The sequence below is a fragment of the Formica exsecta genome, unplaced genomic scaffold (assembly GCF_003651465.1).
Source record: "Formica exsecta isolate Colony F162 unplaced genomic scaffold, ASM365146v1 scaffold201, whole genome shotgun sequence".
NCBI classification, from domain to species: Eukaryota; Metazoa; Arthropoda; class Insecta; order Hymenoptera; family Formicidae; genus Formica; species Formica exsecta.
In genome coordinates, this window is record NW_021849308.1 from 358,436 (window position 1) to 381,165 (window position 22,730).

A 22,730-nucleotide genomic window follows, 5' to 3' on the forward strand; every position below is an offset into this window, starting at 1 on the left:
CGTGTAGGTAGAACGGTGAAAACACGTTTTATCCCTGGCAGCCCGAACACGACGGATAGATGTCACGTCATCGTCACCCCCGAGAAGCGATTACGAGGCAAATGGCGGCGTCCCGTCTCGAAAGCACCCTCGACATCGCGTTCTCGATTCAACCGCATCGTCATTAAGTTACCGTCAATTAGGACGAATGCCCGGACGAACGAATTCAATATAAAAAAGCTCGCGTGCCTGTCTGAGGAGAATCGGAAATATCATTTATTTTCCCTTCTTCAAAAGGAGCTTTAACTATCTCCGATATTTTTATGGTAAAATTTGTTCAATGGAATCTTTATTAAAAAAATGAACATTGTGTTATTGATATTACAATAAATCTTCTGTAGAAAAGGATCATATCGGATTATAATAGTAAAAATTTTTTTATCCAACATTTATAGACGATTTATTATTAGTAAAATAAAATAAAAAAAATAATTAATGATAACTAATTATAAAAACGCTGTAATAGATTTCGTTATAAACGATTTAAAACTATAACTCCTGCACGATCTCTTTCTACCCAGCAGTGTCAACGACGGTGAATAACTATTCGCGTGTGCGATGCTTGAATCAAAATAAATCGTCCACCGTAAACTGAGGCACTCTCTGTAATTAAAGGGAAAGGTCGGAATGATCTAAGAGCTGTTCGAGAGCCCCGATATAGAGACCCCCGTCGCGGTATCTCTTACGCAAGTGGGAAACGGGGGAGGGAGGGAGTACACACGGGGAGTGCCGTGCACACGCGTGCACGGTCCATTCGTTTCGTTCACGTTTTGTCGCGCGACTTATGTATACAGTCGGAAAAAAATAATAAATATCCAGAGAGAAAGAAAGAAAGAAAGAGAGAGAGAGAGAGAGAGAAAAGGTAAGCGCGCGATCTCGGGTTCGCCACGGGGGTACGATAGGCAGGTGTCACGCCACCGCGCGAACCCCCGTCGCGACGATTACGACGATTACCGGTGAGCCGAGAGGGTGGAGTCGCCTTTCCGTTGACACCGCATCACGAAGCACTAACCGGGTTATTTATGCCACCTCGTAAAACTTGTGGCGTGCCTGAACACACTACTCGCCGTTCGAGGTGGGCCAATCTCGAGTGTGACAGAAGGGTTGGAGGGAGAGTTGGTACAATCGTGTTCGCCAGGATCTTGTGCTTACCTTACCTACCCGGCGTGGTCTCCTGTGTGTCACCTCGACTCGAGGTTAAAAGTTACGAGATAGGCGGCAGTAAATACGAAATAGACCGACGCGCGGGATTTGACGTGAAATATCGCATGCGCCGGCCGATACGGCGGCGATACTTATTCATATATATATATCTATAATATAATGTTAATATGTGCAATCGTATGCGACGTACGCGACGAAGGGACCGCGTCGAGTCTCCGGCTTTTCCACATGAATTATATGGGCGTCGCGTTATTTTTATTACATGCCAGATTATCGGCCGGCGGACGATAACTGGAATACTTTCACGTGCGAAATGTCGAGTCGCGAGAGGGAAGTTTGCAATTGGAGCACGAGCGTAAATCAAGCTTTTCTCAAGGATTCTCGTCTCTAGTAAAAATTGTCGTTTATTTGCCCAAAAGCAATCTGTATGCTTCGCGATAATGACAATGTAATAATGCAAAGTTTTTTGAAACCTAACTTCTTTTCTCACACACACACACACACAGTTACCGTATTCCATGGAGCTGGATTATGACGTGGTGGGAGTGCTGGGTGGACCGTCCTCCGGGATGATGGCGTTGCTGCCACCGAGAGTGAACGTCTCCGCGAGGGGCGAGGTTCCAGTCACCCTGCAAGTCTTCAGGATCAGATTGCCCTGCTCGGGGGTCGTTAGCGCCGAAATACCTCTGGCGTTGAGATTGAATGTCACCGCTCCGCCTGGCACTAGATACAACGACACCGTCTTGGTCTTCAAGAGGAACAAGATCTGCTTGAAAGGTACGTGCAAATATCTAGTTAGAAGTATAGCTCCTTGCTCGCAGTAACGATTATGGCGATTATGTGTGATTATCTGGCCAGTGTCGGCCGTAGGATGACCATGCTAAATTTTGAAAAATGTCAAAAAACGAAATATATCGCGTTTTATTATCTCCGTATTTTCTTAAAAAATCACTGAAAATGTCACTGATTAAAGCAGTGACAAACACTCATATTTTGCTCTTCTATTTTATATTTTATTGATTATGAAAATAAGATTGCACTGAAAAATTAGTCTTTATCACTAAGTAATTCTTTTTAATGAGATTTTATTTTATTTATATACACATAGAGTGTGCTATATTTATATAACTAAAACCACTGCTTATAAATGATAATATACTGATTCCATTTAAGAGACTATATACAGAATTTAAAACAGAAAAAGATAGAGAAAGAGCGGTATATCTATTTCATTGTTCTCGCGCATGAAATTCAATGTGGTTTGAAATTCCGCGATTTTCATGGCAGCCACACATTAACCGAGAACCTAGATCCGGATTCTAGATGTTTCTCTCTTTTTTTCGTTGAAAGAATGCCGCGTGTTCTCTCCTTCCGCTTGTTTTATTCAGAGTCTCTGAAAAAATCATGACGGCACTCGCCGTTTATCTCACTTGAAATATGAAAATGCTAAAGTGTGTAAAATCACTGAAAATGTCACTGATTAAAGCAGTGACAAACACTCATATTTTGCTCTTCTATTTTATATTTTATTGATTATGAAAATAAGATTGCACTGAAAAATTAGTCTTTATCACTAAGTAATTCTTTTTAGTGAGATTTTATTTTATTTATATACACATAGAGTGTGCTATATTTATATAACTAAAACCACTGCTTATAAATGATAATATACTGATTCCATTTAAGAGACTATATACAGAATTTAAAACAGAAAAAGATAGAGAAAGAGCGGTATATCTATTTCATTGTTCTCGCGCATGAAATTCAATGTGGTTTGAAATTCCGCGATTTTCATGGCAGCCACACATTAACCGAGAACCTAGATCCGGATTCTAGATGTTTCTCTCTTTTTTTCGTTGAAAGAATGCCGCGTGTTCTCTCCTTCCGCTTGTTTTATTCAGAGTCTCTGAAAAAATCATGACGGCACTCGCCGTTTATCTCACTTGAAATATGAAAATGCTAAAGTGTGAATTATGTAACTGTACCATTTAGTAGCGTTTCTATCCGTATAATTAAAATTGTAATTTCTCTTCAATTCAGAATGATGTTTATTTGGCTTTCTGAAATTTTGATTTATTTCTACTTCATGATTGTATTTCATTAATTTAATTGTAATAAATTTGATTATATAATGCACGCGCACACACATATACAACACATATAAAATTAGATAAATTAAATATTTCTTAATAAACACACATATCTTCATGAAACACACCTATCGATATATGATTACAATATCAAGTTGGCGCAAAAGATTTGTGAATTTCTATGCGCTATTATTTACTGCGATAATATTGATCTACAATGCGTTATATGAAGATCCATTTCAAAGGATGATACTATTCAAGCTTTGTAATGTATGTAATATATGGTTTACTCGCTTGTTCATATATTCTGCGGTACGCGAGCGAGTCGCACCCCCGGACAGCGCCTTTATTCATCTGTACTCACTTTGGCGCCATTGCAGCCTGTTGATAATTATTTCGTTTACGTAATATCGGATTTAATTAGTGTGTTCGCGAACCCGGCTGAATACCTTCGTTACGACGAGACAGTTTCGACGTGGTCGCGATTAAAACAGAAGCGCGCTTTCATTTCGCGTCACTCGCAAACTCAATTTATCCACGCGATTTATGGACTCTGGGAGTGAGCGATTTTTCATAACTTTGACGTCGTAATATTAGGCATTTTTAACGTTAAAAAAGATAACAATAATAGAAACAATTTTTGAAATGTCAAATAAAGCGAATGCGATGATCTACTCGTGCATATGGCAAAGTGTTATAAGAAAGAAGTATATATAAATATCCATATTTAATGTACAAGATTGAATTTTTATATTATATATATATATACATATATATATATATATTCACATTGGAATAGTATTTCCTGACGCTTCGGGGCTTTTGCTACATAAATACTGTTAAATTATAAATACAAGCGGAGCACACGCATGGTCGTTTAAGTAATTATGTGTAGATAATGGAATTATATATACACATGTAGTTTACGTTACGAGCAGAAATGGAAATGTTATGACGGACGCGAGCGAAGGTACAAACGTAATTTCCGCGCCACTTCCGACAAGGGTGCTCGTAAACTTGTACGCATGGTACTTCACAGGCGGTTCTCTCGACTCCGCAAACTTCACGCGACCTCGAAAACGTGTTTTCTGAAAAAACAAGCCGCACGGAGCAACAATGAATGCAATCTGGCAAATAACACCTCGATTTTCGTTCCTCTCTCTGTCTAGCGTCATGATAGTTTACAAATACTTTACACTGATCTTGTGTAACCAAAATGAATTTTGTGCACAGTTTTCGATAAATAAACGTTCCACGCGAAATAAATTGAAACCACAGCGGTCTATATATTCTATCTTTTTAATTAAGAAGAAAATTGGTTCTTTGGTTTCCGATGAAAACAGGTAAAAATTGAACCTCGTAGAATCAAAAAGATGAAAAAAAGAGACGCATTTTAAAATTGAAAATAATATTTTTTATTTTGGACCAATAGTTGGCCGCGATTTTATCGTTCTCTGAAACAATATTGTTAAACATAAAATCACAAGAGTAAAAACATAATTTTTAAAATAAATTTTGTTATATAAGATACTCATATTGGTATTTTATATGTTATTTTATTATATTAAATACAGAGTTTTGTCTTATAAAATTTAGAAAATATTTGTTTCAAGTTTCTATATATTAAAATGTAACTGAATATTACTGGTGTCACGCATAGAGAAACATATTCATTTACATGATACGTAGAGAACGATTCGACGGTTAGCAAGCAAGAAAGAGATGAAAAGAAAAAGAAAAAGGAAAAGAGAGAGAGAGAGAGAGAAAGAAGTCGCAGATCCGGATCCGGTTACCGAAGCAGGCGATGGTACAACAAAAAGCAATTCGCCGAGTAAAATTGAATTTTGTCGGGGGTCGGTCTATTTAATGAAAGAGAAGAGAAAGCACCGAGAAGATCCCTCCTTCGTCGAAGATCAAGAAGGTCGACCGCGTAGAAAAACGAGGTGGACAGGGGTACGCGAAGGGAAGGAAGAAGGACGAAAATAAGTAAGGACCACCGCGGATGAGGACCATAGTCGCGTCTTGAAGAGCAGATTTCCTGCTTTGTCGAATTTGCTTTTTCCTTGTCCGCTCCCGCATCGCCAAAGAAACCGGGGCCGGCTCCTGACGAGTCCTTCGACAATCGTTTCGAGCTCGAGAGGTCCTAGCAGCAATCTGAAAGCGCCTCGAGATCACTCGAAAATAATCGAATTCTCTATACAGAACCCTCTATATTCGATGACGTTCGCGAAGATCACATATATTGAGAAGACCATTGATGTCAAATCGAGAAAAAGAAAGATTTAATAATGTAAACTGATTCGCAAATTCTAGTTATTTTATTATTTGAAATTTCAATTTTTTGCAATTCGAATTCGTTGAGAGCGTGCATATTAGATTTTTTCTGTTCATATTTTTAAATGACAATCTATTCTACGTTCTGTTCTTCTTTTTCAGATTTTTCTGTGTTGTTTTTAAATATTTATATTTATATTTTTCGCTTTAAATATCTTCAAAAAATATCGACATTTTTTGAATTATCAAATAGTTTACTTTTCTTGTGAGCATATTCTCTATATTTAAAGAGTATTAAAAAAATGTTTGAAAAATTTGAAGTGGTGCATCAGTAAGAATGATATATATGTATATATGGTCATGAATATTTTTCACACCAGTATTTAAAATATGTAAATAAGTATCAAGTTTCACTTTTTTCTCGGAAAGTCGTCATCGAACTTTTTTATTTTATAAAATAAAGTAAACATATCCGCGCGTATATACCAAAGGTGTAATTTCGTGATTTACGCGAGTCTCTCAGCATGACTAAATTTGTTTCTAAAGTCCACAGAGCTCGCGGCGAATGAGGGAACGCGACTCGTGGAGGGTCACCCTGTTAATCCTCTGGAGACTTAATTCCGGTCCTCCGTAAATCTCGGTTAAGGTCTGTTTGATGGTAGCAGATAGCATAGCTCAGTTGGATTTAATTGAGAAGTCGCTCTTAACACGCCTTCCTGACTTCATAGTCGCTCTTTGAGTTTCGCGTGTACGCGTCAATCGCGACAACTTATATCGATAAGTATTCCACTATTTGACTAGCGTGCAGTGTGATCGGAGCGAGATGAGGATAAAACAGTATAGCGTGTCTCTATTACATTATTTTTAAATGATATATAGCATAATATTTTAATTCTTGCATAAAAAATAATATTCCATGTATAATATACACGCGATATAAATGTAATGAGAATAGCAAACAAAATATATTTAAATATTGTGAAATATATAACCGAGCTATAATTACGTCATAAAGCAGTGAAATTATCGAGATAAAAAATTTAAAAATATATTAAAAAATTGATAAATATATTGCGCAAAATATCTGACGCAGTTGCAATTTTAGCGCCGAAATAGTAGAGACCTCTCCAAGATGCTCATCCGTTTCTCGGACGTATCGTAGCGCGCGAGAGAGAAACATTTTAGGAAGATGGAAGGACTCCGCAAAGGAATGATGCGAACGAGTTGCTCCTAAGATACTACAGCGCAACGCCGAGGGCTACTACGATTTATTTAACTTTTTCTTTTCCTACTGCTTCCTGTGCACGTCTCATCGCGCTCGAGCAAACTCTCTCGTCTCGTTCCTCGTGTTCGCGATGTGCTCTATTACGTAAAGCTGATCTGCTTGGTTTACGTTATCCTGGAGCACGAAGTCTATTTCCTTCTTTCGTGAAATGAGCGAGGGAAAAAGAGAAAAAAGATAAATATTAAGGTTTATTAGAATCCGTAACGTATTTGTCAAAGTGAAAAATTTCATTTACAATTTTTTTTACAGAAAGACAACACAGCAATAGAATAATAATACTGAAACTAAAATTAAGAATAATATTGGTTATTGGAATATTAAGTTTTACAATAAATTTCCAAAATATACAAATCGTTGATAAAAATCATGAAAAATTAAAAGGCAAAACATATAACAAAGTCATTTTTCAATCCCGTCGTTGACAGCTTGTGAGAATTATAATTAAAAGCTTAACGCAGAGATAATAACAGAGAATTTCATAATGAAAATTAGAATTTTATATAAAAATATGATATCTTTTTGGAATAAAGCAATAATAGTTTGCAAGCACGTTAACAATAATTTAATGCAACATTAATGAGTGATGTATCGTAAAGTCTTTACATAAAAATATTTCGGCTTTCGAGTTTCTAGTTTCTCTTCTGATGGGAAGGAAGGAAAAAATAAAGAACCGTGCGATGACAATGTATTATGTCGACGATGTCTTAATTTTCCTCGTGAATTTTTTTACGCCGCAGGTGGTATGTATTTTTAAAGCACTGTTATTTTTACCGCAACTACGACTTGACGAATATTTCAGAGAGTCGTACCATTTTCTCTCTCTGTAACTGACGTAGATGTTACTTACTGGAATTATTTTACAACAAAGAATTGCGGCTTTCAAATAAATATATATAGAAGAAGCATCTTGCCATTAAATATCCACAAGCAAAATTTAACTTTAATTATTGGAAGGTAAGAATTTGCCAATTTAACAAAGTTTTATGTCAACCTTTTTGAAATGTTAAGAGATTTTTGCCTCGTATTTCGTATTTTCATTATACTGTAGCGGAAGAGAGCAAGATCGAGTTTTCATAATTAAAACGCTCACTAAATTGAAAAAGAGATTATTAGAAATTCGCCAAGAATATACGAGGAAATTTTATAACCCCGCGATATTTGATATGAAAAAAATAATTATATTTACGCACGCGAGTTATAAGTCAAAAGAAAAACAGAATGTGATACTGACGATCTTACTTGTTCGTGCAAAAAGATAAATTAGCGAAGAAATGGAGAGTTGTTTTAGATTTCAGGCAAGCAACGCCTGAAATTGGAGGAACGCATTTAGGGATTATACGACGCTATAATCTCGGCAACGAGTTAAGAGCTGATGGAGTTTACTTAATTTTATCATGACGCTCCGAAAGGATGCGCCTCTTTTCCTTGGCATATCCTAGTCGAGGCTGACGTGCTCGGTTCTTGAAAGCTTTTGAGCCCTCGCGCGAAAGTTCCTCCGTCTAGGCCACGTTATTTACCTTTATAAGAGACGACAAGGCGCCATTCCGTTCGACCCTGAGTCTTTACTTCTCATAACGCACGAAAAGATAGAGAGAAAAGAAATATCAGAAAGCCAAGTACGGCGGAAAAATGTAAACGTGCGTGACGCAGAGAGAAAAGTCTCGACAAACTCGTTGTTTTACAATCTCTTTCGCGAAGCAAACGGAGTTAATAGAGTTCGATTAATTCGTCCTAGATTCTTTATTAAATGTGTATTTCAATTATGTGAAAATTCAACTAAAATTACATCGGAATGTAATTTATAATGTTCAAGTCGATATGTCGGAATATTTTAATAATTAAAATAAAAATTTAATTTTAATCGATCTTTTAAATTATTTAAATGATACATGTTGTAAAATTTGAGGAAAATTTTAGTTATATTACATATCCTGTTTAATTTTTTTTACAAACAAATAAAGAAGAATATTGAATAAAACGATGGAGTCTTTAGTATACACAACGCAAGAATGCCACGGCGCGTGAGAAATGCGTAACTATTTGTGAGGTAAAAGTAAATCGAATGAAATAGCAGTATTTGCTGGAAAATTCGTGGTTTGCGGCCAATGACTCGCCATCAAAGTGAGATCTCTTTGAGCACTTTCCACGACTCTTCGATATTCCCGCTCGTTCGATAGCGCCGCGATACGTATAAACAATAGCTCGATTCCCGTCCAGTGCTCCTCGATAGATTCGGATCTCGAGCACGTGGCTCGAGTGGAAATGCTCCAATTGACAAAATGGATTGCCGATACTATAATGGCGGTCGTGCGAGTTTTGTAGATTGAATACATTTATATTTGGTGACGGATATAAAAATCGTTGAATAGAACGCGAAGAGGTTTCACGAGTCGTGTAGCAATTTTTTTTTTCGAGAAGATAAAATAAAATTATATTAAATTAAATTATATATTGATATTATAGTTATATTATATATATTGTTTATATTGCATTTTTTGAAAAATTAAAACACGAGGAAAGTGTATTCAACATTTAATACGTTAAAAAATTTATTTCTGATGAAAAAGGAAGAGGAATTTTTTTTTATCTCACACAAATCAATTCAATTATCTTTAATTTACTTATGACAATAACTGAACTTTCGAGCGAATGTAATATACCCCTCTTTCATTTATTGGTATATTTGATTTTTAAAACGGCATCAGGAGGATGTATAAAAATTGCAAAAAATAATCAATTAATTTATATATTTTTTTCAGGTGTCGAGACTCCTCCCAGCAACGATTCGGTACGTTTGGAGCCCGATCCGCTCGTGAACGGTGCCGGTGCACTTTACGTCGCAGCTACCTGTGCATGCGCTTTAATTCTTGTCGTCGGCAGCGTCGCCAGTGCGTTATACATTCGCAACAGCAAGGCTCGCGTTCAAGAATCGCAGTGAGTAAATTTTTTAATTAATTTTACAAAAAAGCGTGATAGTGTGAATATCATATATTTAATGCTCTGATCTACCATCACTTTTCCGCTGTTTCGGTATTTAAATTGTCCAGATTAAAAGCACGAGAAAAGTCTAAGAATGAAATTTTTAAGAAGTAAGTGTAACAGATGAAAGAGACTTTGTCCTGATAAATTTCCGGTCTTAATCTTTGGCTCGTTAGAATTATTTAACAAAGTTCGCGCATTATTAAAAACGGTAGTAAGAAGTATAATCAGAGCAGTAGAAAACTCCACACACACACACAAACGCGGTGATTTTCGAGCCGACGTCTGGCTCGAGAGAAACCGACACGAGGAAGAATAACGTGGACGCCGTGCAGCTTCTCGTTCTACATCACTTATTAAATTCGCATTTCAAAGTACCGTTTCTTTCGTACGCCGTTCGCAAAAAAAAAAAAAGAAAGAAAAGGGTACAAATCGGTGCTCGTAGAAAAGATTTTTCCATTACGTAAGACGCCGTTGCCTCGCGTAAGACGCGTCGTAAATACGGCTTTTCACGTATCGCGCTCTCATTTTCCGCGAGTCGTTCGAGAGTGAAAGAGTCCGCGGGCGCGTGTTTTGCGACGTCGCGAATTTTCTGCCGAGCAGAAGAACCATTTGAAGAGGGACGGGAGGAGGGAGGGGAGAGGGATAGGAGAGGGACAGGGGGCGGAGGGTGAGTGACGAAAAGATTTTCGTACACCCGCGGGAAATTCGCGGGGATAAGCTGGATAGGAGGAACTCGTCCGAATGAAATATCCTTTCAATAAGCCGCCGGTGATCCGTCGGCCGTTTGGCACGGCAGCCGACATTTTATTGCATAGCTATACGCACCCTCTGCCTTGTGAGGGCTGGCGGGAGAGACCGTAAGAAGGAGGAGATGTAAGGGATCGAGAGAGGATTCGCTTTTACCTCTCTTTCCAGATTCGTGCTTTATATTTCTTTGTTCGTCGACCGCCTTTCACCGCGTTGCGCGCATAAATTGAGTGGACTCGCTATATAGAGCTATTTTCTGAAATTAATATCGCGTATTTGATCCTCTGAAACGATACTCTATTCACATTGATTACACAGGTCTGCGAAAACTTGGAACATTTGACAAAAGTGCGTTTTTTTCGAATGATTTTTTTACACTTTATCCAAATATCAAATCCGTTTGTCCCAACACGTCTCCCACATGTCTCATTATTTAATTTTGGTAATATTAATTTTTAATATTAATAGTAATATATAATAATATAGTAATATATATTATATAGTAATATTTAATATTTACATAAATGAAGTTCACAGTTCTTTTAATTGAAATGACCCAAAATTCTTACGTGTTAGGTAAAAGACTTCAGATTCATAATTACAATCTAAAATCAAATAAAGACAACTGCCAAAAGTTAAAGCCCCGCAAAAGAAATTATTTTTGCAAACCTGTGTTATCTACATGTCATTTAATATTTGTAAAAATGCTTAATCGATTTTATTTTGCAGCGTTATTATTCCATTTTTTATAAAGAAAGTAAGATGCAAGAACACAGTTCTCTTTGTCTGTTTTGTATCTGTACTGTAAACTTTTATTAGGATAGAACAGAATCATTTTTGCGCGTATGTACTATGTTTAAAATCGTTTGATACGCGGCGAAGTATATGTTGGACCCCCTCTTTTTCCTTTAATAGGATTGACTCTTATTTTCGTCGGCAAATTGTCTTTGTCTGAATATATCGAGCGTCTTGAAAAGCCCCCGTCATGAATTTTTCTCGTTAAACGCAAAGCAGATCGTGTTCTAGCACCCGTCTCCTCATTAACGATGAATATTATGCGAAAACTTCTACCCGTTGCTTTTAAAGTTTGATCGTTATTTTCATTATTTTATACTTTAGCGTATCGAATGTTCTGTTTCACGTGCCTCTACTTCGTGGCATAATCGACAGACTTGAATGTAGATAGAAACCATACTGCCGCGCCGGAGAGTTGGGCAGAAGCAAAGCCACTTTCGCTTCACTTTGCTGCCACCTCCGTCTGTTCCCCTATTATTTGTTTCAAAGAGGGCGAATTGTCTTTTACACGGATATTTATTAGCTTCTTTGATGTCTTCCGTCGCGAATTTTTCTTGACGAATTTTTCTCAATACTGTTAAACGATAAATAGCAAATTTATTTTTTCAGCGAACTTTGATGGAAAATTGTTATATTTATTGCATATATTTCATACTTAAAATTATTCATCATAGAGATAAACTTGTGACATCCTATATATATCTGATAAAATTATAATTATTTTTTCTTATACGAAGTTTCTCGCTGTTTCTATCGATCTGTACGGACTGACGATAAAAAAAACGCAGTACACGGGAAGATATATTACGTTAAATCTCAGCGTTATATTACGCGAGATTGAAATATTACACGCCAATCTGTCGCGGAATTGAAATCAATATCTCACCGCGGCACTGACCGGGGCATTTGAAAAAGAAAGCAACAGATGTTCGCTCGAACAAACAACGCGCGATTGGTGGGCGCGTGATACGAATGCGATCGAGCACGATCATCCGTAACAATGATCTCGCATCGGAGGACATCAAATATTTATCGCATGGCAAAGTGGCCTTTATGGGAAATCCAAAGGAGGGGACGCGCCCTCACTTTATACGCGCCTTTGCGTTCCTCCTGACGCAGACCAATTGTCTCTCCCGGGATATATTAGCTCTTTTGAGTCTCTTCACCCTGATAACACGCGAAGGAACGAGGATCTTTGCTTCCCTCGGTCTGTCTTTCCCTCTCTCTCTCTCTCTCTCTCTCTTTCTCTCTTTCTTTCTCCTCCGCGTACATTCCCGCCGGCGGGTAAAACTGCAGATTTTACATCCGTTCGCTTGAACGAACACGGCCGCCCTCGTCCCTCGTAAGCCCTTCTTGCCGCATCGAACTCGACGTACAAAAGGCGCCTTCGAGATTCGGCAAGCAGCGAAAAGTTTTCTCGGGAGTAGTTACGCCACTCACGAAACTCGCGTCGGGATTTCGTTGTAGTCTTCCAACTTTCGCTCCCCCTTCGCTGAGATGTTTATTTTTGCATTTCGATATTGGCTCGATTGGTCTTTCCATGACTGCATAGATGCACATATACTTATTAGCTTTCCTTTTAATAATAAGAAGATTCACGTATATGAAGATACTCGTTAATTTTTAATAATTCTTGATATTTGATCTTAAATATCATACAGGTTATTCAAAACGTTTTTACATATAATTAGAAAAATATTAAGGATTTTTTTTCAAAAGATTTTCTAAACTTAAGGCTCACACTCTTACGACAAAATTTCATCGTAATTTGCTGCAAAGTTTGCACGATTTTTTTTTGTTGCGTCTTCTTTTGAAAGAAAGCTATTGAATATAAGACATTTTGGATAAAGTTCCGAATAGGTGAACCCTCCGATTTTTTTGAAACTACACTATTTTTTGTATTTATTTTGTACACCCCATTCTTACTTATAAAATATTAGATTATACTTACGGATCTTGCTCGAGCCGATAATATTGCGGCGGACACGTTCTCGGTTTCGCTATAAATTTTCGATCTATGAAAACTTCAGCTCGAGAATACTTGCTCACGAGTTACAAAAATGATATTACTTTCCGAACGACGCTTTAACGTTTCTATTCCTCGCTTCACGGGCGTAGACAGATTCGTCGGAAGTCGATCTGGCTGCGAAACGCTTCCGTAAGGGTCGCGTAAAAATAAACGGACACGAATGAACGAATCGGGGGATATTTGAAATCGATTGCTGTACGCGTTTTTCTATCGCTCGTCTTTTTAACGAATACGTTCGGCAGATTTACATTCACGAAATGGCCAATAAATCGCTAAAAATATCCTCTCCTCTATTTCTCGCCGCTATTTTTCAGTTGTCTCATTCCGTTTCGTTTCTACTTTTTTCTCTTTCCAGATTTTCAAGCAGACAATCTGTTCCAAAAATATTTGTTGCGGGAACTTAATATTAATCTCGAAATTATAAGATAAATAAGAATGATCTCTGTTGATCCCTTAAAAAGACAATATTATGGAACATTTAAATTCTGTTCTTATTAATTTAAATAAGATTTCTTTTTATTTATATATATGTACACTGAAGCTATTGTAAAATAAATAAAAAGATTATTTTTATTTATATATATATATATATATATATATATACGCTAAAGCTATTGTGTTTAATCAAATATAAATGCATCACGCTTTGTCCTTTCGCGAAAAGAGGGCTCGCACATTTACTCATGCGAAAACATTCGCTTAGTGTACACCTACATGCGCACGTAAAGTGTAAACCGTGCTAAATATACGTTTTAAAAACAGAACAGAAAGATAAGAGGCAAACTAAATACAAATGTAATGTTAGGCCAACGATGTGGAATAGAGATAAATTACATTCAAAAGTAAATCGGTTAAGTTGAAGGTAAGAATAGCTTTTCTCGAGTTAGAATCGAATTGACGCGTTTCTTTATCGCAAGATCGTCGGTGCGAAAGAGAAAGGATCATTTCGAGCTCCTCGGGAGCTCATCCGGGACGGGATGTAAATCCTTCTGGAGATAGATAGAGAGAGAGAGAGAGAGAGAGAGAAAGAGAGAGAGAGAGAGAGAGAAGGTAGGAAGTAGGAAGGAGGGAGGAGGGAGTACCCGAGGAATTCCTTGTCGAAGATAATTTCTCGTTGAGGGTTATGCACAAGGTGCAGAATGGAGCACGCTTTTGAAATATGATAATGCACCGTTCTTCCCACTTATGCTCTTCTATCTTTTGCCGGGAAAAGTGTATCTGCCGGACTTTATAAAGCGACTGTCTATCTCGTAAATGATGTTGTAATTTGAACTACGCGTTTACTCCAACATATTACTATCCGAACAGTCCTGCGGGAAAAGCTTGCTAAAAGAGCTTATTATGGTGATCCCCAGGCGAAACTAAAGCGAGGTAAAATTAGCAGTTAAAGTATATATTTTCCGACTCTAACAATGAAGCTTATCAAATACTTTTGAATTGCGAAAATTTGTGATTTAATATGGATTAATAAATGCATACTAAAGTATTTAAAAATATTTAATCGATCATTAATCATGAATCGATCATTACCCATGTAAACATTAATTTTAAGAAAATTGATAAAAAATAAATATTTTGACTGTTTGTGATACAATAATTCATAGCTGTAGTTGACGTTTCCTTGAATTTATAAAGTCATATAACTGCTTCGAGATTAACGTATAATAAAGATAACTAATATTCTCGTGAATCTTAAAAAAGGCGTAAATCTGCGCTTTAAAGCTTAAGCGCACCATGCAAAATCGTCGACCAAAATCCTCTCGACGACATTCGCAACGTCCGCGGGTTCTCGGATTTGCCGGAAAGATTCGGCATAGCGTATTAAAATTTGTCTCAGTGAGATCGTCTGGCCGCGGTACCCGCAGCTTCTGCTTCGTGACAATCTCACTCGAGCTCCCGCTTTCACAGCGCGACCCCATTGTAACGATAATTAACCCGGGTGTAACAATCGCGCGCGGCTGCAGAGGTCCTTTCGTCCTTTCAGGAAAACTCTGCCCTGCTGCAGTTACTCGGCGGCTGACACCGGCGGCCTGGCGAGAAGTTCCGTCTTGGTTAGAGTCGACCCGCGGCCCGGAAGCGCGAATTCCGGAAGTTACGCCACCATTGCCGACCTCGAGCCGCTGTACGCGAGGCCGTGCGGTTCCAGAGCGAGTTACTACGCGGCGAGCCATGTGACGCATCTGAGCCAGGTATGCGATGACAATGATTTAACGGGCATGCTAAGGCGAAGGTGTGTGTCTATTTGAAGCTAAAATATATACGAAATATTTAGTAATTCACATTTTATGTCAAATGTCATCTTATGTAATTCACATTTCATGTAAAATGTCATTTATATGTGATTTTATGTCGCTTACCACCGTTATATTATATGATTCAAATTCAGGGATTTTTAGTTTTAAATATGTATTTTCTTGACATATCTGGGATCGCGCACACTATGCCAAGGCACTGGTATAATTTTCTGAGCCTTGAAATATAAGAAACTTTAAATTGAGATAAATTTTAGAATTTGCCAGAAATATAACTCAACATTTAATTATCCAAATAACGGATACATAAAACGACTGAATTTTGCTGCACGAGATGAAATAGTCCGTGAAACAGACTCGACGACGAACGCGAAACTCGTATTGCGCGTCGGGAAATCCGATTTTTTTCCCCGGTCGAAATCTCTTTCCACTTCGCTATCGCGAACTCCGCGTCTGCCACCGGACTACCGGAAGCGGAAACAGCGCGAGACGTCTCTTCCTCCTGTCTCATCCCGCGTCCCGTCCCGTTCCATCTCGTCTCGTCTCTCGTCTCGTCCTTTATATATATATGTATATACACACAATGAGTGCCGCGCCTAGCAACTTTATCGAGTTTGCGGCCGAGCGAGCCGCTTTCCACGGACAACTTTGGCGCCCAACCCTTTGCAGCCCTTCGGCTCTTTATTCAGCGATTCTAAACCCGCCAACCTACAACACCCACCTCTCTTCACCTCGAGACGAAACGTAGGGGAAAAGCTGTACGCGTGTAGTGCCTTTTTGCTTCGACTTGCGTCTTCCCGAGCGCGTTCGCCGATACCTGCATTTCGAGCGGAATCTCCCTCCTTCAGTTCCCTTCTATCGTCGCTTTGACAAGACTGCTGACCGCGTCTTTGATCCCTTTCATACCTTTGAGTTCGCGTTTGGCGAAACGAGATGTGTGTTTGGCGCATTGATCACTTTCTCAGAATTATATCTTCAAAAAACACCGTAAAATTTTCTTTTCTTAAGATGAAAGTTTTTAATATGATAAGAGATATTTTTTATTGTCTGCTATACCACGCTCAATTTCATGAACTTTTGGTTAGTCATTCAATTTTGATTAATAATAATGTAAATTTCGACCTAATCAGCATGTATGTATTAAAATATCCGGGATGAAAATTGTATCTATTCAATATTTTCACAAAACAGATTTTAAATATACCTCAATAGCGATATTTTTTTAATAAACATATGCTGATTATTTTTCTTGTAAAATATACATATCTATTATTATTACATAGCAGATATAGAAAAAAAATTTGTTCGCTTAAGTGAAAAAGACAGTATTAGGTAAATACTTTATTAAAGAAAATGGCTAATTTCTCCGCGATTATTTTATACGGCTGTCTTTATGGGAAGATAAAGAGTAATTGGTAAGTACCCTTGCGCGTACTAACGCGTCTCTCATACACATACGTACAGTGATATTTACGAGCGGCCGCAAAAAAGCGATAAAGGTCGATTTCAATCACCGGCCGCGCACGCGATCGCCGCGTGTCACGGGCCGCCGCGTCGTTTTAACTACCGCGTTTTAAAGCACGCGCTATTACCCGCCGCTATTACTCGTCGTCCCCCGGAGTATCTTTCTGCAAAAGTGCGCAATCGAAGAGAAGAGAGGAGCGAAGGGTCGCGCGAAAATGTCGAATAAATATGGGAACGCTCGTTTCGCGCCGCGTCGTTTCTCGCGGAACAAGCGTTTTGCATTAATTTCCCCGAGAGAAGAAACGCGGATATATATTCACCTTCACATTGTCGGGCATGAGAACGAGAGAAAGAGTGCATCGGCAGGCAGCGGGTTACACGCATGTACGTACGTACACGGTTATAATAGGCCGTCGTTGACGCCGGCGTTTGCCCTCCTCAGACACGAAAGGGAGGGCGAGGATCGGCGTCGAGCTCTGAGGGAGCCGGCAGAGGGAGAGAGCGGTTGTGGAAGTGGGTCCTGTGATTGTTTCGGCTTTGATCTTGGATCAATTTACCGGGTATACGCGCGTATATGCGCTCTTCCCCTTCTCTCTACAACCCTCTTCGACGCGACGCTCCGTCTCGAACGCAACCGACCCCGTGAACATACACACACATATATATATAAAGGTACATCATGTATAGTCACGTACGAGCACCCGCACGTACCGTATATATACTGACGGCTTGATGTAACCGTGAACCTTCGTGAAAACTTACCCTCCCGACCCGCCAGCCAACCCTCTCGGACCGACCGACTGACGTAATCCAGAATCCAGCGACAGCGTCTTACCACCAACCCTGTAAAACGATACGCTTGAGATCCCATTGCTGGGGAAGCCATTACCTGGCGCTGTCTATCGGGGAAACGATCTTCGGCACGAGGACAAACACACACCCGTTTATCTTTCCCTCCTGGAATCTCTCCTCCGTGAGTTTCTGCGCGAGCGAATCGGACGCAGGGAAATAGCCTGGCGGACCCGGCCATTTTCCGCATGGCCTGTCCGGACGCGACAATCCCCTTTTCTTTTCCTCGTAAAAGTTAGACGTACGTACCACCATCGCGGTCGAGATAACCGATCGCGTATTTGCCGATGTGCCTATCTGATCTTAAGCGCTTTGCGCCAACTCCACGTAACGGAGCAAACTAGTTATTTGTCAACGCGTGTATTATTATTGGAGATCAATCATAAAAGAACTAACTTTTTTATATCGTGGAAGATTATCATTATTTTTCCCCGCGAGAGAAATTCGATTTTGACAATCGATCAAAAATAGTTTGAAAAAATAAATGAAGAAATAACTCCACATATTATGAAAATTTTACATTTTTAAAACTTTTTATGGAGATGTTTCCACCACAGCAAAAATGACTGACGGACGTCTAGCAGTTTATTTCATAAATTTTGCGACATCGAGGAACACGGTATACAAGAACAATTAATAATTTCGAGCGTATTAAAAATATCATATAAATCATTTAAAGCAAAATCAGAAAAAGCGCGAGCGTCCCTCGCGGCGATTTCGTTGTCGAATTAGCAATTACTTTGCGATGTATCGAGCTGACGCCACGTAATTATTAGTTACGTAAAAGCCGATTCTTCGATTTAATTAATTCTCGCCGTCGCGAACTTCCGCTCCATCGTGCCGAAACCGTCGCTTTTTAATCCGGGTGAGACGGAAAATTGTATTATTACATCGGCAGAGTCGCGAATTAAAAGTGCTCTGGGCATGTCGAGCACGGTAGTCTGAAAACGAAGCTTTTAGAGCGCCTTCAGCGGATCGAACGAACAAACGAATGAACGTGATGTTTGACGAAAGCCTTTCAGTAAATAAATCAAATTGCCGTTCCCCCCGCGCTGGATGAGCTAAAAACGCTCGACTATGGCGCTGCACGTTCGATACTTTGATTCTGATTCTGTAATGCAAACAGTGAAGTAATATTCGTTACTATAAATGCATGAAAAATTTCAGAATGATTCGTCTAAACAAATTTTTACAATATATTCTTCTGCGATCGCCTTGATTAGTAAGTAAATTATTTTATATATCATTTAGTGCGAAATAAAATAATATTTGAGAATAAATCGAACAAATCGTGATATTTTGCTTGTTAATTTTAGAACGCTATGAGAAATCAAAATATTTCATTTAATTGGAAATTTTTCGCCTGTACATTGATTGTATTATATCCTCTTCAAAACTACCAATGTAAACTGATACGATCGATGTTTCATTCAATATATTAAATTTAATCAGAAATTACATCAAGTTATATTAAATTAAGTCTTAGAATTTTAATTGCAGTAATGAATTTATGATAATCGGATATCAGACAGGACTTAAATTCTTGATTCTAATCTAATTTATATTTATAGCTTCGTTACGCAACACTCCGAATTCCATTCGCGTCTCTAACACGCGAGACGGTCCCCACTCGGCAATTTCCATCTCGCTCATCACATTTTCATCGGGAAACAAAAAAAAAGCACACAAACGCACGCATATATGACGCCGACTGAGTATCGCGACAAAATATAACCGTGAGGGAAAACGAGATCGACGACGAATCGCGTTCGCGTCCGAGGATTCGAATCCGACTCTTGCCAGTTACTCGCGCGAAAACAACGTTCGCCAGGCGCGCCGACACAATTCGCCGCCGCAATAATCACAGAGCTTGGATAAGCCGCGGAATTAGCCGCGGTGTTTGCATTTTCACCGAGCGTCCCGCTCGCTATCCGGGAATTTTGTAAATAATTTCCGAGATCGTTCTCGGCGGACCAACCAACATCCTCACCGTTCATTCGAATCCGAACTGTTGCCTCTGTCGCATACCCGCTCCCTTTCCTCGAATCCAATATATCGCGCGGTAATTTCGCGACGCGGTTGCATCGACGTATTTTGAACCGGTTTTCCGTCGCGTTTCCTTCCCCCTTTTTTCCCATTTTCATCCAGTCCTCGCCGTTTCCCCCTCGCGCCTCGCCGCTGTCTATGCGTGGGCGTGTACGCGTGTGCGTATGTCCAAATGGAACGGGAGGGGCCGAAGGCAAAACTCTGGAAAATTGAAATTAATGAATAGTCACCCTTCCTGCGCGCGCGTCGCGTAGCTTTCTCGCGTTTTACGTCGGGGACCAATGGAAATCCGTCTGGCGAACAAAGAGGGCCGCGCGACACGATGCCATAACGACGCCCGGGGGGAGGCTTCTTCCCCGGTGGACCCGCGCGACGAGGTCTCGTCGGCGTCACCTTACACGCGACAAATGCCTTTTTAATGAATCCCCACCCGATGGGGATTTCTCTCTTTTTTTTTCGGGCGGTTATGAATTATGCAAGCGCGTCCGTCCGCGCGCACGATTGAGATTTTAAACGACAGCAAGCGTAAGTTGTTAACTACTAACATATAAATAATTGCATAATCCAATAATTTTTTCTCGATTGATAACGAACAAGATCTGAAGTAGATGTTAAAATATCTTTTCCTTCTTTTTCTGTTTTCTCTGTCTTGTTCGCAATCATTTCTTTTAGATCAGTTCTAGTATGTTTTTATAATGCTTTTTTCAATAGATTTTTTAATGTAATTATTTGATTTTTAATTTGTTAAATATATTTTCAGTCAACTGACCCGTGTGAGAAGGCCAGAGCACTCGCGATATCGAGATCGGCATTGTATTGCCGTACTCTCGTGCAGGAAGGTACTTTCGGTCGCGTATACAAAGGAACTTTGGAATTAGCTGGACGAGAACAGGAAGTCATCATAAAAACTGTCACAGGTGAGAATTTATAAAAAATATTAAAAATTTATATTAATGTGTAATATATGTAGTATTATGTATAGTATAACGTATATTGCATCTTTTAATTACAATTTTTCTTAGTTTAGTTGAAATTATTAATTAAATACTAAGAAATTGATTTAATGTATACATAGAAAAAACAGGAAATTAAGGAAAAAATTTAATTATCTAATTATTAAAATAATCTAAATTGTAATTATTTTTTGCATAAAAAATCTTTTGCATAGATTTAATGATCAATGAATATTAAAATACCTGTTAAAGATAAACCAGAAAGTTATTGTATCTGCTATCGGTTACTCGTATTCTATGATTAGATAGATCAATATATTTGTCGACTTGGTATTTAAATATAAAATTCAATAATTATGATTTAATTTTTATACATTAATTTATCACGTGATTATTTGATTCACAAACGTTTATTTACGAAGTAATTCTTAATTACATACATAATTTGACAAAGTAAAAGAGATAATAAATGTTCTATTGAAAGATTATTGAAATCATAATATTATTTAAACAGAACGGTAAGTTTTATTGTACAAATTTGAATTATAATTATTTTATTTATTTAAATTATATTTATTTAAAATATGTTTATTGAAAAGATTTTTTTTAAGGATTGTTCAACAAAACCCCAATGCATAATTTTGATTATCACGCAGATATTTTAATTTAACGCTATCACTGAGGCTGAATAATCATGTTTATTTCAGAAGTTGCATCCGCTTACCAAGCGTCTCTTTTGGTGGTTGAGGGTTCGCAATTGGCTGGATTAGTTCACTCAAACATCGCCTCTTTGGCGGCTGCTTGTCTGGACAGTTCGTGCCCTTTATTGGCTTACACAAGTACACCCGGTGAACTAAACCTAAAAGTCTATCTTACCGATGGAAATCATCATCCAGTGACTAGAGATTTGGTACATGTTGGCGCACAAGTTGCTAGAGCTGGAGCATTTCTCCACGGCCGAGGATTATTACACAGGTAAATTATTATTCATTGCAAAGCATCATTAAAATTTATTACGTTGATGTGACTAAGATATTTATTAGCCATAAGTTATTACGAGCCGTTAGTACGATTCAAGAATGATTTAAGGGACTGATCTTTTCTCTTTATTAATTCAACAATAATTCACATAATAATTTTTCTGACATTCAATATTTTCTTTAAATATTTGATATATTTAGTACTTAATTTAATTTTAATATTTAAACCACAAATTTTTTGAACAAAATTATATTTATCGGGAATAAATGACAGATAAAGATTATATCGTCAAAAAAATAAATTTTAAAACTAAACTTGCTGAATATATAATATTATAAATTATTGTTGTGGCCGTAATCATTATTAAAGCTCATTGCTCCTCGCATGTACAAAGCTCGTCTATCACGGTTATCGTGGAGATGTCAACGCGATCGTTTCCGTCTAGGATCGATTTATTCGTTTTCCAGGGATATCGCTGTCAGAAATTGTCTGATCGAACCGAGCAGCCTTCGCGTGAGATTGGCTGATGCTGCCCTGGCTCGAGATCTCTTCCCTCAGGATTACCATTGTCTCGGTGATAACGAGAACCGACCTATACGCTGGATGGCCTTGGAGAGTCTTCAGCGTAATGAGTACAGCACGGCAACCGACGTGGTACGATCCCAATTTATACTGACAAATTGAACTGCCGTATTGCTTTTTTCGTGGAAATATATCGGCGCGGATTAAGTAAATAAATATATTTCTGCCCATAGTTAAAATACTAAATAAAAGGGTTCT

General features: G+C 38.4%; 1 protein-coding gene across 2 annotated transcripts in view; it reads left to right on the plus strand.

Moving 5' to 3' along the window:
- The window catches only part of LOC115234666 (tyrosine-protein kinase Drl-like), an 89,219-nt gene that overhangs the window by 64,703 nt on the left and 1,786 nt on the right, over positions 1-22,730 (plus strand). For both annotated transcript variants that reach the window (XM_029805889.1, XM_029805888.1), the window contains exons 3-8: positions 1,710-1,980; positions 9,612-9,786; positions 15,390-15,594; positions 20,777-20,933; positions 21,677-21,944; positions 22,418-22,604. In XM_029805889.1, the coding sequence (XP_029661749.1) occupies positions 1,710-1,980; positions 9,612-9,786; positions 15,390-15,594; positions 20,777-20,933; positions 21,677-21,944; positions 22,418-22,604 (1,263 nt within the window). The remainder of the gene's footprint in view (positions 1-1,709; positions 1,981-9,611; positions 9,787-15,389; positions 15,595-20,776; positions 20,934-21,676; positions 21,945-22,417; positions 22,605-22,730) is intronic.